At 35.8% G+C, this 15,019-nt stretch overlaps 2 protein-coding genes across 4 annotated transcripts in view; both read left to right on the top strand.

Moving 5' to 3' along the window:
- Positions 1-2,139: 2,139 nt before the first annotated feature.
- Positions 2,140-15,019, top strand: part of LOC131941456 (sodium-dependent phosphate transport protein 2B) — a 28,644-nt gene continuing 15,764 nt past the window's right edge. For 2 of the 3 annotated variants that reach the window (XM_059300725.1, XM_059300724.1), the window contains exons 1-5: positions 2,142-2,387; positions 11,737-11,839; positions 12,101-12,229; positions 12,765-12,908; positions 13,713-13,843. In XM_059300725.1, the coding sequence (XP_059156708.1) occupies positions 2,385-2,387; positions 11,737-11,839; positions 12,101-12,229; positions 12,765-12,908; positions 13,713-13,843 (510 nt within the window). In that variant the 5' untranslated portion in view covers positions 2,142-2,384. Of the gene's footprint in view, positions 2,388-11,736; positions 11,840-12,100; positions 12,230-12,764; positions 12,909-13,712; positions 13,844-15,019 lie in introns of all 3 variants that reach the window. The other variant, XM_059300726.1, reaches the window with a different exon arrangement.
- LOC131941457 (uncharacterized) lies at positions 8,716-10,032 on the top strand. The gene has a single exon (XM_059300727.1). It carries the CDS (start codon positions 8,773-8,775, stop codon positions 9,778-9,780), a length of 1,008 nt encoding a protein of 335 aa, XP_059156710.1. The 5' UTR covers positions 8,716-8,772; the 3' UTR covers positions 9,781-10,032.

The raw sequence follows: 15,019 nt of genomic DNA, 5'->3' as shown, positions 1-15,019 counted from the left end.
AGACGGGGGGCAGAGGTGCGGTCCGCATAGGCTGGCAACATTAAGGCGTGACACCATGACGAAACATTGTAGAATTTATTTTTAAAAATTGTTGTATTCAGTTAAAATAATAAAAGATAAGTGACATCTTTGGTAAACTCATAGGGGAACATCCGACCTTGTGACGCCACTAACACATTTAAAAAAAACTGATCGTGATTTATTTAGATCTGTTTCTTCTCAATCTTTTAATTTTGAAAAATAAATAATAAGTTCCTTGAGATCTATTTTAGCTGCTTCTTTATGTTAGATACTTAGGATGGTTAAGTTACTGACCTAATGAGCATACCTACAATTCGTTTCAAAACAAATTAACAGCATTATAATGAACAAATAATGATATTAAAAAATCCATCATAGACATCAAATTCTCCTTCATGATCACAGTGGAATTGTAAAGAATCTTTATCTGAAGCATGCATACTCTTCCTCGTTGTTGCGATCTAGTCCCACATACCAGTGTAATGAAACATTGTGTAAGGGTTTCATCAACGCGTTACCAATTGTGTATTTGTAGTCGTGCAACCTTATTTTCTAAAATTGAGATAGTTAAATGGTAAACAACGCTATGGTTATTTTTTTTTTCGGATCTTTGTTGCTGGGGCGCGGGTTTGTCCACACTACCGGTCAGACGCCCTTGCGTGTGCTGTATGAAAGCCATGAGTGTACGTAAATAATCCTCCGTAATAGTGAGGTTGAACACATTTCGGCGACCGCCTAAGGGTGTCGCGGGAGTGACGTATTACACTAGCCGGATGCTACCCTGGTTCAGTTTAATCATCGAACGAAGAGGCCCACCGTAGGGTGCTCCTGTGCTTGCTGTTATCCATAAGCCGGGGCGCTGAAGGCCGCCCCTGTTGCTGTTTACTCTTTTTATTAGTAGCAACCCTGCATGACGCTGAGTGAACGGATACCTTGCACACAGGTAGCCGCTTGCTATCTCGGGGCGTCCAACCTTTACCACTGCTGATTCTCTGGAGGACACACCTTATTTGATTTAGTTATCGATTAAAACTAATAAAGGCGCCTTAGAGCTCAATGGGGAGCCCATGGTGCACCGGGTTACGTGACCGCCGGGGCGCCGGCTGATGCATCTGTGCAAATTTGACGCTGCGCCGGACTTTCAATTAACGGACCCCAGGTGCAAAGATAGACGTTTGGAAACAGCACCGCCTTACTGCCGGGGCGCCGCCATAAAAAAAAAGTTTAATGCTAGAAACTTTCCCCAATGCCAGAGTTTCTTTCAGGCACGTTTTCAGAAAAATGTCTGGGAAAAATCACTGTCTTAAGTATTCACAACGACTTCCCAAAAAAATTCTTGGCGATTGGATGAAAACCAAAAACTTATAAGATTAATAGCGCCAGTAAAGTGGGAACTGGGGGCCTTTTTGGAACTTCTAATTATTTCTGCAGTAGAAAAGAAACAGGATTTCCTTTTTCTTTTTACTATTATTTAAATAAAACCAATATTAATTTTTTTAGGAGGGAAAAGGTCCCCTATGTGCGTTGGGTCCCTATGCCTTGCTGTCGCTAGCATTACGGTAGCTACGCCACTGACTTAGAACAGGTGTATTACAGGGAACCCAATACTTAGAACAGGTGGTATACAGGGAACCCAATACTTAGAACAGGTGGTATACTGGGAACCAAATACTTAGAACAGATGGTATACTGGGAACCAAATACTTAGAACAGATGGTATACTGGGAACCAAATACTTATAACAGATGGTATACTGGGAACCAAATACTTAGAACAGATGGTATACTGGGAACCAAATACTTAGAACAGATGGTATACAGGGAACCAAATACTTAGAACAGATGGTATACTGGGAACCAAATACTTAGAACAGATGGTATACAGGGAACCCAATACTTAGAACAGGTGGTAGACAGGGAACCCAATACTTAGAACAGATGGTATACTGGGAACCAAATACTTAGAACAGATGGTATACTGGGAACCAAATACTTAGAACAGATGGTATACTGGGAACCAAATACTTAGAACAGGTGGTATACTGGGAACAGGTATTTAGAACCGCTGATGTATTTGCTAATGCCTTAAAAAGAACAATTCTACTTTCTGATTTCAGATGAGAAATTTCGCATGTCAACTTCTGTGTTAAGTGTTTTAATGTCTAAGGTGGATCGCATGTAGTTTTATGTAGGACGCAGGTAGTTTTATGTAGGACGCAGGTAGTTTATGAAGGATGAAGGACGTTTATGTAGATGTATGAAGGTTGTATGTAGTTTTAATTAAAACGCAGACAGTTGCTAACTTAATTTAGGTTTAGTGTAAGCAACAGAAAAATCTGAAGGTCTCGTATTCAGAAAGAAAAAATGGTAAGTTAATTCATTTAATCCAAACTCTAAGCCGTTTGTTTTCAATTAATTTAGCCCGAAATCTAAGCCATTTTTATTGAATTAATTTAGTCTAAACTCTAAGCCATTAGCATGCAATTAATTTAGTCCAAACTCTAATCCGTTTGTATCATATATTTCCATCGAGAATAGACATTAAATGCCCTATAAACGGTCTCTCAAATGGTTCGATCAAACCACTACTCAAAATGATTTTTGAAATATAATGAACTACTTCTTTTTGTCTGATGAGAAACAATACAAATTGCTGAAAATATGATAAACAATAATTTTACAAGGTTGTAAATATTATATAGGCTACATACAATCTTACAAACATAATAAACCGGAAGTTATCTCCCTTAAACTTTCTCGAATATTCTTATTTAACACTACGGGGGATGGCAACTAGGTATATAGACATGATTTTTAATCCATTTTAAATGACTTAAACTTTTTAAAATAGAAAAAAAAATCTCGTAAAAAAAGAATTGCGCACCAAGTGAACGCCAAACATTATGTATATAATACTGCGGAATATTATTAGTGCTTTTTTTAAAAATTCACATGCGTTTTTTGAGAAATCGAAAATGACAGATGGCAGTGAATTAAATCGTTTACTGACATGTGAAATTTCGTTTATCTGAAACAGTAGGCAAGTTATAGTCTTCTAAAAAAATTGAAAAAAGAATAAGTTACCACTTCCAGTTACTGGAAATCGCTGTAAAGTTGATACAGAAATGCAAATATGATATTATACTTGTATATGAAATTTCATCAACCTAGATGTAAAGGTACTATAGTTATCGTGTTCACAGACACACAAGAATACAATCACTCATATATACACACATACACACAGACAGACATACGAACAAAATTGCAAAACTATGTTTCAACTTTCTCGTACATACGAAGTATAGAGAAAGTCTTGTAATCGTGAAAAAAAATCGCGATTTTTGCAAATCTCGACGTTTTAGGGCTCCCTGAGTCGGAAAAACATAGTTTTGCAATCTTGTCCGTATGTCTGTGTGTCTGTGTGTCTGTGTGTCTGTGTGTCTGTGTGTCTGTGTGTCTGTGTGTCTGTGTGTCTGTGTGAGTGTAAACACGATAACATTAGTACTGTTACAGCTAGGTTGATGAAATTTCATATATAAGTAGTATATCAAAATCGTAGATACGTCTCAACTTTTCAGCGATTTCCGATAAACGGAAGTGGAACTTTTTCTACTTAGAATTTTTCAAAAGCCTATAACTTGAGTACTGTTTCAGATAGATGAATGAAATTGCACATGTAAGTAAAAGTTCTAATTCTCTGCCTTCTATAAAATTTTGAGTAATTTCCGTCAACCAGAAGTAGTAATTTACGCTATTTCCGATTTCTAAAAAAACGCATGTGAATTTATAAAGTACTAATAATATCCCGCACTATTATGCATATTTTATTTGGCGTTCACTTGGTGTGCAATTCTTTTTTTTTTACGAGATTGTATTTTATTATAAAAAAAGTTTAAGTAATTAGAAATGAAATACAAATATTGTCTATGTCCCGAGTTGCCATCCCCCGTAGTGTTATATTAGAATATTCGAGAAAGTTTAGGGAGATCACTCCCAGTTCATTTCGACTCAGGGAGGTGTAAAACGTCGAGATGTGTAAAAATCGCGATTTATTTATTTTTTGCACGATTACAATACTTCCTTTGTATAAGTTACAAACACAAACATACGGAGAAGATTGCAAAATGTTTGTGCGATTCAGGGAGGTGTAAAACGTCCAGATTTGTCGATTTTTTTTTTCTTGCACGATTACAATACTTCCTCTATACTTCGTGTACGAGAAAATAAAAATACATAAAATTTTCAAAAGGTAGATAATATGATATACATAAAATTTTACAAATCTGAAATAATGGTATAGGCCCCACGTACAATTTTAGAAGTCTAAAAATATGTAACACATACAATATAACAAGGCTGAAAATCATATACACATACAATAAATATTACAAGAAAAATATGATATGCTTTCATTTGTACTCCGCTGAAAATTAGTTATTCATACAACATTGTTAAAGTTGAAGGCTAAAAATATGATAGGTAATTTTGCAAGTCTGAAATTAGGATATACCAACAATGTTAGAATAATGAAAATATAATACACCTACCAAATCATTAGACAAAAAAAAATGATATACAAACAATTGAACAAGCAGGATAAACATTGGTCAATTTGGGCTAGTTCTACCATCAAATTTGATAAGATAGGAGTTATTAGGTTGTAAAAGGTTAAGTAGACTGTAGCAGGTTGTAGTAGGTTGTAATAGGTTGCAGTAAGTTGTAGGTTTTAGTAGATTGTAGTTTAATTATTTGATGAACCTAACCAACATTTTTGTTTCAGAACTAGTGATATACAGGATTCACACGCAGCCGGGAAACCGGAAAAAAAAAAAACAGGAATTTCGAAATTTAATTTCCCGGCCGGGAAAACCGGGAATTTCGACGAATAGCCGGGAAATATGTTTAAAAAAACGGGAAATCTTGCTTCCCGGTTTTTTCCCCGAGTATCCCGAGATTTGGAGCGGGTATATGCCTATCCTGTGACTAGTCTCGCCGCGTCTCTCGAGATCAGTGTTTCTTCCAGACTTTTTTCTCATGGGGGGGGGGGGGGGGGGGGGGCACTTGAAATTTTCGGGTGGAGGCGGTAGACTTTCTTCGCCCCCCCCCCCCCCGAAGAGATGCCTGGAAGAAACTCTGCTCGTGATCTGCCCATGACGCAAGCGTACATGTTACATCTACTGCTATGCTAGGGCTAAGCCTTATGGTTACAGAACATTGGCGTGACGACATTTTTTTTTCAGGATTGGTTTAAAATTTAGTTTAGTCTACACGTGATTTTTTTTATTTTTTTTTGGCTTATTTGAACTCGCCGTGTAGTCTAGAGCTGGACATAAATAAACTTTATTAAAGGGCTAGGATCGCGCGCGAGTACAGTCTTGTTCAATATTATCATCTATTCTAGCAGACTATTTCACGGTTAGCCAGCGATACTGAACTAGGGAGAAACACAGATTTTTTTTTTAAATTGCGAAAGCCAGCATTTCTTGCTAAAAAATAATTAAAGGCCAGTGACGTCACCAACAATCTCAAATGCGTATGGGTCAACAACAATTATTTCATGGGGAGAGGGGGGATAAAAATCGTAACAACTGGAGTAAATGGGGCTTTCATGAATTCACTGTGACCCCAAGTAGGCCCACGCGTCCAAACTGCATGGTGGTTTTTTTTTTGGAGGTGGGGGAGGATACAGTGATATCATCAGCTAGCTATCTCAAATAGCAGCTGTTCATGTTATGACGTATGCTATAGGCCTTCACAATGACCTCTCCACGTTGTCTGGTTGGGGGGGGGGGCATATCGTCAATTTTTAATAGCAGTCTAAGGCTATTTGAAAAGCATACATATTGATGTGTTTACTATTGTCTCTTCATATGCCGAGGTCACAGAAACAAATGAACTCTACTTCACTTGCCACATAGACCGTCACGTTTGAAAGGGAAACTTTACTTTAACTATTGTCATAAGTATAGGTCTGTTTGGCTCAGATATATTTAAAAAAAAAAATTTCCTTCAAAATACGATTTATTTCAAATAGGAAAATTGGCCTATGAACTAATTTCAGTTGTTCCGGTTGATCTCTATCAAACTAAAATGTTGAAGTTAATATTAGGCCCCTTTAGGTTTAAAAAATACATGTACCTCTAAGAAATGACATAAACATTAAGTTGAAAACAGTGCGAATGATCATTACAGTTTAAATAAGTTCAATTTTGAAAATAAACCGGGAGTGATCTCCCCTAAACTTTCTCGAATATTCTTATATAAAACAACAGGGGATGGGAACTCGGGCTATAGACATGATTTTTAATCCATTTTAAATACTTAAAGTTTTAAAAATAGAATAAAATCTCGTAGACAAAAAAATTGCACACCAAGTGAACGCCAAATAAAAAAGTGCATAATAGTGCGCAATATTATTAGTACTTTAAAAATTTACATTAGTTTTTTGAGAAATAGGAAGTAGCGTAAATTACTACTTCCGGTCAACGGAAATTCCTCAAAATTTAACAGAAGGTAGAAAATTAGATCTTTTACTCACATGTGAAATTTCATTTATCTATCTGAAATAGTACTCAAGTTATAGGCTTTTGAAAAATTCAAAGTAGAAAAAGTACCACTTCCGGTTATCCGAAATCGCTCAAAAGTTGATACGGATCTACGATTTTGATAAAATACTTATATATGAAATTTCATCAACCTAGCTGTAACGGTACTCAAGTAATCGTGTTTACACACAGACAGACGCACACACAGACATACGGACATAATTGCAAAGCCAAGTTTTTCAGAATGGATTACGCATAAAACCTCTTAATTTTGATAAATCTGGATTGATAATTTTTGCCCGATTAAAATAAGTCCTCTATACTTCGGATGTGATGAAGGACTGAGGTGTAATACGGTGAAAATTGTTAAAATTTCAAGAGATTTTTTTGCACGATTACAATACTTTCTCTATACTTCGTATATACGAGAAAGTAAAAAAAAGAATTTCATTTTTGTGAACTTTAAAAAAAAACTGTTTCAGTATTAGGAGTCGTCCATAAATGACGTCACACTCGTAGGGGGATGGGGGATCCATAATTTTTTGACGGTGTGTGATGAGAGGGGGGGGGGGGGGGCGGTTCAGATTATGTGACGTCACACTTTTGCATTATAAAATTGCAATGTTAGAAAACAAACGTTTGCCGTTTTTTTTTGCGTTTTAGAAAACTGTTTTAATAAATTTTAATAGGAATTGATTAAAGTACTCTAAGTTGACAGAGTTCAGAAAAGATTTTGGAAAAATATCGTATTTTAAGATAAAGTCAACTCAATTTTGAGGGGGGATGTAGGCTGAGGTGTGTCGTCTGGCTTTTTGTGACGGAGGGGAGGGGGAGGTAAAAATCGTCAAAAAAGCGTGTTGTCATTCATTGATGACCCCTTATTTCATAGTATCAGAAACGTCTCTAATTTTAGATATTAGCTTTACAAAGTTATTAATTAGTACAATAATAGCATCAGGGAGATTTTTCAAACATCTTTTCTTTAAGCAAATTATTTGCTGTTTACAGTTTGTTAGTTGAGTGAATAACTACACACTTTTGGCTGACTACACACTATATTGAACTCAATATAGGAAGTGCTAAAATTAAATAGGCCTACTTAGATATATTACAAACTGCAATGCACATTTCTACAACTTTTACTTTCTCGTATATACGTAGTATAGAGAAAGTATTGTAATCGTGCAAAAAAAAAAAATCGAGATTTTTACTAATCTCGACGTTTTACACCTCACTGATACGGAAAAACATAATTTTGCAATCTTGTCAGTATGTCTGTGTGTGTGTGTGTCCGTGTGTAAACACGATAACTTGAGTACCGTTACAGCTAGGTTGATGAAATTTCATATATAAGTATTATATCAAAATCGTAGATCCGTATCAACTTTTGAGCGATTTCCGACAACCGGAAGTGGTACTTTTTCTACTTTGAATTTTTCAAAAGCCTATAACTTGAGTACTATTTCAGATAGATAAATGAAATTTCACATGTAAGTAAAAGATCTAATTCTCTACCTTCTGTTAAATTCTGAGTAATTTCCGTTGACCGGAAGTAGTAATTTACGCTACTTCCGATTTCTCAAAAAACTAATGTAAATTTATTAAGTACTAATACTATTGCGCACTATTATACACACCTTTATTAGGCGTTCGCTTGGTGCGCAATTGTTTTTTACTGAGATTCTATTCTATTTTTAAAAGTTTCAGTATTTAAAATGGATTAAAAATCATAACTATATCCCCAGTTACCATCCCCTGTTGTTTTATATAAGAATATTCGAGAAAGTTTAGGGGAGATCACTACCGGTTTATTTAGATTAGGTTTCAAAGTGTGACAACTATCATCTCAACTCACTATATTCATATGAATTGTATTAACATAAACAGTTGTTTTGTATTGGGGAAGGTTCTAGAAATGTAATATTACATTATGGGATCAAGATGCGTCTACTATTTTAAACTATTTTTGTTATATGCACAATCCTTCAAATATTTTTTTTTGTTTAAAGATTGTTATAAAGTTAAAATCATCAATATAATGCATACAAAAATATAACATAATATGAATCAAATGTCTCGAAAATTAAGTAATGTCAAATTATATTGGCTCTCTTTCAACTGTTTGGGTATATTACAATACATACAATTTTAATTTTAGTCAAAAGGGGCCTACTTTATTACTTTTTGTGTATTAGCCAACCTTCATGATGTCTGGAGATTCAAATGAAACAATGTGGAATATTGATATGGAAGTTAATCTTTTTCATGCAATGCGAGGGCACAAACCAGCAGGAGTAAATCGACACTTCCAAATGTTATCAATTCATGATAGACTTAGCTCAATGTGTAAAAAGATTTCTGCTCAAGATATTAGGACTCACCTGTCAACCCTTTATGATTTGCAAGCACTGAATGAATCAGAAATTTTGCCATTTCCAAACAAAGAGGGAGAGTTTGAGTTGCATGAAAATGAAATGAATGATCAACGTTTTCCAAGAACCCCATTCTTTGGCTTACCTTCCACAGAAGATGGCAAATCAGAAGGTCAGGTGAAGATATCTAGTAAGAGTAGCAAGTCAGACCCTAAGCCTTCAAACCATACCTCTAAATCAGAAAGCAAACTAGATTTCAAGCCAATCAGCCTTACCCCAAAGTCTGAAAACAAACTGGAATCAAAATCAGCAAGTCATACCCCAAAGTCTGAATTTAAACATGATGCTAAGCCTACCATCTATACCCCAAAATCAGAAAGCAAACAAGACTCTAAGCCAGCAGGTCATACCTCCAAGTCTGAAAAGCAAGATTCAAAGCCATCCAGTCATTCTTCAAAATCAGATATCAAGCAAGAATCCAGGCCACCTGGCCATACACCCAAGCCCGATAAGCATGATTCCAAGTCAAGTAGCCACACCCCAAAATCTGATATTAAACAAGAATTTAAACCCATCAGCCATACCCCTAAGTCTGAGAGCAAACATGATTCAAAATCATCCAGTCACACACCCAAAAGTGAGGTGAAGTCTGAAAGTAAAGCCTCAGCCAGCAAAGCTGAGAATCGTCTGAATACGCCAATACGCTCAGAGACTAAATCTAACCACAGTTCCAGCAAAACACCTGGTTCTCATGAACCCTCCCCCAAAAGAACAAAGCGCACAAGGCATGTGTCCTCTACTAACAGCCCAGCCTCTGAGAACGCCAAGAGGCGCAGGTGAATCAACCATAGATATAAAATAATAGACACAAGAGTATTTCGTGTAAGGATTTTATTGGTGTTTCTGATCTGTCAATATATACATACATGTCTCTTTGTGATGTCTGAACAATGTGCATGTTTAAGAAATCAAATTGTTGATAGTATTGAGAGGGGAAAATACATAAGACATCAACTATTGGAATTTTAAATGAACAAAAATATTTTGTAAATGTGCACATCAATGTATATGTACTATACTTCAATAAATACTATGAACTAATAAAAAAAAATAAAAAAAAATAAAAAAAAATAAAAAAAAAATGTCAAATTATATTTTTAAAAATTGCTGATGGGACATCAAGTTTCAGGGTTTAAAAATTTATGTTTTGGGATTGAAGTCAGGGGCGGAACTACAGTGCCGCCAGACCCCGCAATGCGGGGGGGGGGCACGCCATTTAGGGGCCCACGGCCGACCATAATAATTTTTTTTATAGTTAAAAAAATTAATTTTCTTGCATTTTTGACTTGATGGTTGTTATGTAAAAAGATTACAGTAGCTGCGGTTGGATTATCTTCATTCTATTTCGTATATTCTGTTTTCCCTTCGTTTTGAAACAACTGTGAAAGCCGAGTCCTCTTTCTCCTACAATCAAACTTATCAAAAATAAGCAAACGTTCAAACCACTTCCATGACTTATTTCCCTTTTTTAAATAGTCAAATAGGGGTGCTTATAAGCTCCTTTTATTTTAATAGATTTGTACTAAACAAAAAAAAAGCAATTACTTCTCTTAATTTTTTTTATAAAGTACTTACTAAAGAATGATACTGTATAAGAAGGAAATGTATTTAAAATTTATAATATAAATGCAAAAAAAATCATAAAAATAAACATAACACGAGACACCATTACTTTTACAAAGCTTTCATGTTTTATATCCTTTTGACCGACTATATGTTATGATGTCTTACTAAGATTAAAGCAAAGATAAAATAAACTGATTTTCACATACTGTTGATTTGATTTCAAATTCACAAAAAAAAAAAATAAATAAATAAATAAATAAATAAATAAAAAAAAACTGATTTTCACAAAACACTAATGCACTTTACACACAAGACATGATGTTGTAATTTGTTTTAATTGAAAAAAAAAACAATTTTTTTTCAAAACCTGAACAGGCCAGCAATGAGTAGCCTATGTTCGTATTTTGTGTTTGTATATATATATATATATATATATATATATATATATATATATATATATATATATATATATATATATATATATATATATATATATATATATATATATATATATATATATATATATATATATATATATACTTATATGTATATATAGGGGGGGCTAAATTTATTTTTTGGCGGGGTGGCCCTTTTTTTCTAGTTCCGCCGCTGATTGAAGTTAATGATTTGATTCACTTAAAAATGAGAAAATGAGTGGCACCCCTAAAAAATGCCTGCTTTTGTGTGGTTTAATTAAATTTAATTTGGCAAGTGTTTGGTCAAAAATTATGCGCGTTGAAATTTAAATGAAAAATAGCAGGGAATTTCTTTGAATAGCAGGGAATTTATACTTGAAATAGCAGGGAATTTCTTGGAAAAGCAGGGAATTTTCTGGTCAAAAAATTGTGGGAACCCTGTATATAGACAGCATTAACTGTATAGACAGCACTAGTTGTATAGACAGCACTAGTTGTATAGACAGCACTAGTTGTATAGACAGCACTAAATGTATAGACAGCATTAACTGTATTGACAGCATTAACTGTATAGACAGCATTAACTGTATAGACAACACTAGTTGTATAGACAGCATTAACTGTATAGACAACACTAGTTGTATAGACAGCATTAACTGTATAGACAGCATTAACTGTATAGACAGCATTAACTGTATAGACAACACTAGTTGTATATATGTGCGCATACTCCGAGCACTCTGTTATCCATCAGGTGGACCAGAATGTTGAGGTCAGTGTACAGACTTCAACATGGCTGCTAAACGAAACTGCTACAAGACAAACACAAAAAGTAAAAAAACAAATCCCTTGGAAAGGTAAGTATTTAAGGACAATCCGTCAGGCATTAACAAGACAATATACGCATAAAGACAGGACAATGTCCATCATAATGACAGGATAATGAACATCGTAGTGATTTATATGTATGTATGTATGTATGTATGTATGCATGTATCTATATATATATATATATATATATATATATATATATATATATATATATATATATATATATATATATATAATCATCTGGTCCGATCCAATGACCTCACTCAAGCACTATTGGAATATTTCAGAACTTCACCCATTCAAAAAGCCACTTCGAGTGATGTCAATCTTTTGCAAAGTTATCATACTCCTCTGTATACTGTATTTCTTTATCTGCGCGCTCGGATTGATGGAGGATTCGTTTCAACTCCTAGGGGGTAAACTCTGCGTGCATGCGGGCGTGTTTGCGTGCTGCGTTCGCGCATGTGTGTGTCTGGTGTGTGTGTGTGTGTGGTGTGTGTGTATATGTGAGTGTGTGGTGTGTGTGTGTCGTGTGTGTGTGTGGTGTGGTGTGGCGTGTGTGTGTGGTGTGTGTAGTGTGTGTGTATATGTGAGTGTGTGGTGTGTGTATGTCGTGTGTGTGTGTGGTGTGGTGTGGCGTGTGTGTGTGGTGTGTGTGGTGTGTGTGTATATGTGAGTGTGTGGTGTGTGTATGTCGTGTGTGTGTGTGGTGTGGTGTGTGTGTGTGTGGTGTGTGGTGTGTGTGTATATGTGAGTGTGTGGTGTGTGTATGTCGTGTGTGTGTGTGGTGTGGTGTGTGTGTGTGTGGTGTGTGTGTGTGTGTGTGGGTGTGGTGTGGTGTGTGTGTGTAGTGTGTGTGTGTGGTGTGGGGGATGTGGTGTGTATGTGTGTATATGTGTGTGTGTGACGTGTGGCAGCCAACACATAACCCACCTGTCGGTACATACACAGGACGTGCGGCAGGTGAGACCTTTAGAAACAGTGAGATCCTATCCAACCCTGTGGCAGGTCTGATGATTGGCGTGTTGGCTACAGTTTTGGTCCAGAGCTCCTCTACTGCAACCTCAATTGTTGTAGCTATGGTAGCCTCTGAAGGTGAGTGACAACACAACCCGTGGGGCACAAAATGGGGGAGGGAGGAGGAGGTACAAAGCTTGTGAGACAATTTCTAGTGTTGGCATAGCGACACATCTTATCTGTGTTGAATAAAGCATATAATGAAAATTAATATGAAACTATTTGGACTTGTTCTTTTGTCGATTATGTTACAGAAGCTAACAATCCTATGGACTCCCCCCACCCCTCCCCCCTGTGCCTGATTGTTATGTCTTAAAGTAGTAGAATATGTTTTCTTTCAGTCACTAACCCACAGTGGTGTCTGGTAAGGCCATCACCCACCAAAACTAATCATATGGTGTTGTCATATGGTGTTGTCATATGGTGTTGTCATATGGTGTTGTCACGTGGTTTTTGTGTCTTTCATTTAGGGGCTTCAAATCTGTTGAAGAAGAGATATGTTCCACGCTAACATCAGCTTAATCAAACTAAAAGACAAAAACAACAGTCATTCTGGGTGCAATTACTAACAGCTTTATTAAGCAATACACAAAATATTAATCCTTGGAAAATAATATTAAACTGAATTAGTTTGAAGCGCCATTTATAAGGACTGGGGTTATGACTGTCGCAAATGTTGACAGTCACTGACACGTCAAGCGCAGCCATTGCCATATCTCTTGCTGTTATTCAGACACTAAACCCAACAAGATAAACATAAGCTTCTGTCTTTGCATATAGATTTCATAAATATCCATTTGTATTCTTGAATTTATTTTATTCTTCTGCTAATTTATTTACCAACAGTAATTCCTACATTGCAATAAATGCTTCTATCAACAGTAATTCCTATTCGAGCTGCTATCCCAATCATTATGGGAACCAATGTGGGCACGTCTATCACAAGTACTTTAGTGTCTCTCGCCCAAGTGGGTGATAGGTCTGAGTTCAGAAGGGCGTTTGCTGGGGCGACGGTAAGGCATTTGTAAACCAAATGAACATAAACAACCGAAAATAGTACTTTGTATAGAATAGTTTTATGAGATCTTAAACATCAATTACACATTTACTTCAGTAAAATTTGATGTGAAATTACATTGTCATCAAATCTTGACCTGTTCACCTAACCTTTATATTAACGTCAATGACATGTTCACTAAGCCAATTTGTTTAGGTCCATGACATGTTCACTAAACCAATTTGTTTAGGTCCATGACATGTTCACTAAACCAATTTGTTTAGGTCCATGACATGTTCACTAAACCAATTTGTTTAGGTCAATGAAATGTTCACTAAACCAATTTGTTTAGGTCCATGACATGTTCACTTAGCCAATTTGTTTAGGTCCATGACATGTTCACTAAACCAATTTGTTTAGGTTAATGAAATGTTCACTAAACCAATTTGTTTAGGTCCATGACATGTTCACTTAGCCAATTTGTTTAGGTCCATGACATGTTCACTTAGCCAATTTGTTTAGGTCCATGACCTGTTCACCTAACCTTTATATTTACGTCAATGACATGTTCACTAAACCAATTTGTTTAGGTCCATGACATGTTCACTTAGCCAATTTGTTTAGGTCCATGACATGTTCACTTAGCCAATTTGTTTAGGTCCATGACATGTTCACTTAGCCAATTTATTTAGGTCCATGACATGTTCACTAAGCCAATTTGTTTAGGTCCATGACATGTTCACTTAGCCAATTTGTTTAGGTCCATGACATGTTCACTTAGCCAATTTGTTTAGGTCCATGACATGTTCACTTAGCCAATTTGTTTAGGTCCATGACATGTTCACTTAGCCAATTTGTTTAGGTCCATGACATGTTCACTTAGCCAATTTGTTTAGGTCCATGACATGTTCACTTAGCCAATTTGTTTAGGTCCATGACATGTTCACTTAGCCAATTTGTTTAGGTCCATGACATGTTCACAAAGCCAATTTGTTTAGGTCCATGACATGCTCACTTAGCCAATTTGTTTAGGTCCATGACATGCTCACTTAGCCAATTTATTTAGGTCCATGACATGTTCACTAAGCCAATTTGTTTAGGTCCATGACATGTTCACTTAGCCAATTTGTTTAGGTCCATGACATGTTCACTTAGCCAATTTATTTAGGTCCATGACATGTTCACTAAGCCA

The sequence above is a fragment of the Physella acuta genome, unplaced genomic scaffold (assembly GCF_028476545.2).
Source record: "Physella acuta isolate Inbredline_101_S28 unplaced genomic scaffold, ASM2847654v3 ptg000362l, whole genome shotgun sequence".
Taxonomy (NCBI): Eukaryota; Metazoa; Mollusca; class Gastropoda; family Physidae; genus Physella; species Physella acuta.
The sequence above is the reverse complement of the archived record's forward strand: the minus strand, read 5'-3'. Positions and strand labels throughout refer to the sequence as shown.

What these genes read in the sequence shown, in the direction of transcription:
- LOC131941457 (XM_059300727.1), top strand. Translation starts at nt 8,773, where the DNA reads ATGATGTCTGGAGATTCAAATGAAACAATGTGGAATATTGATATGGAA.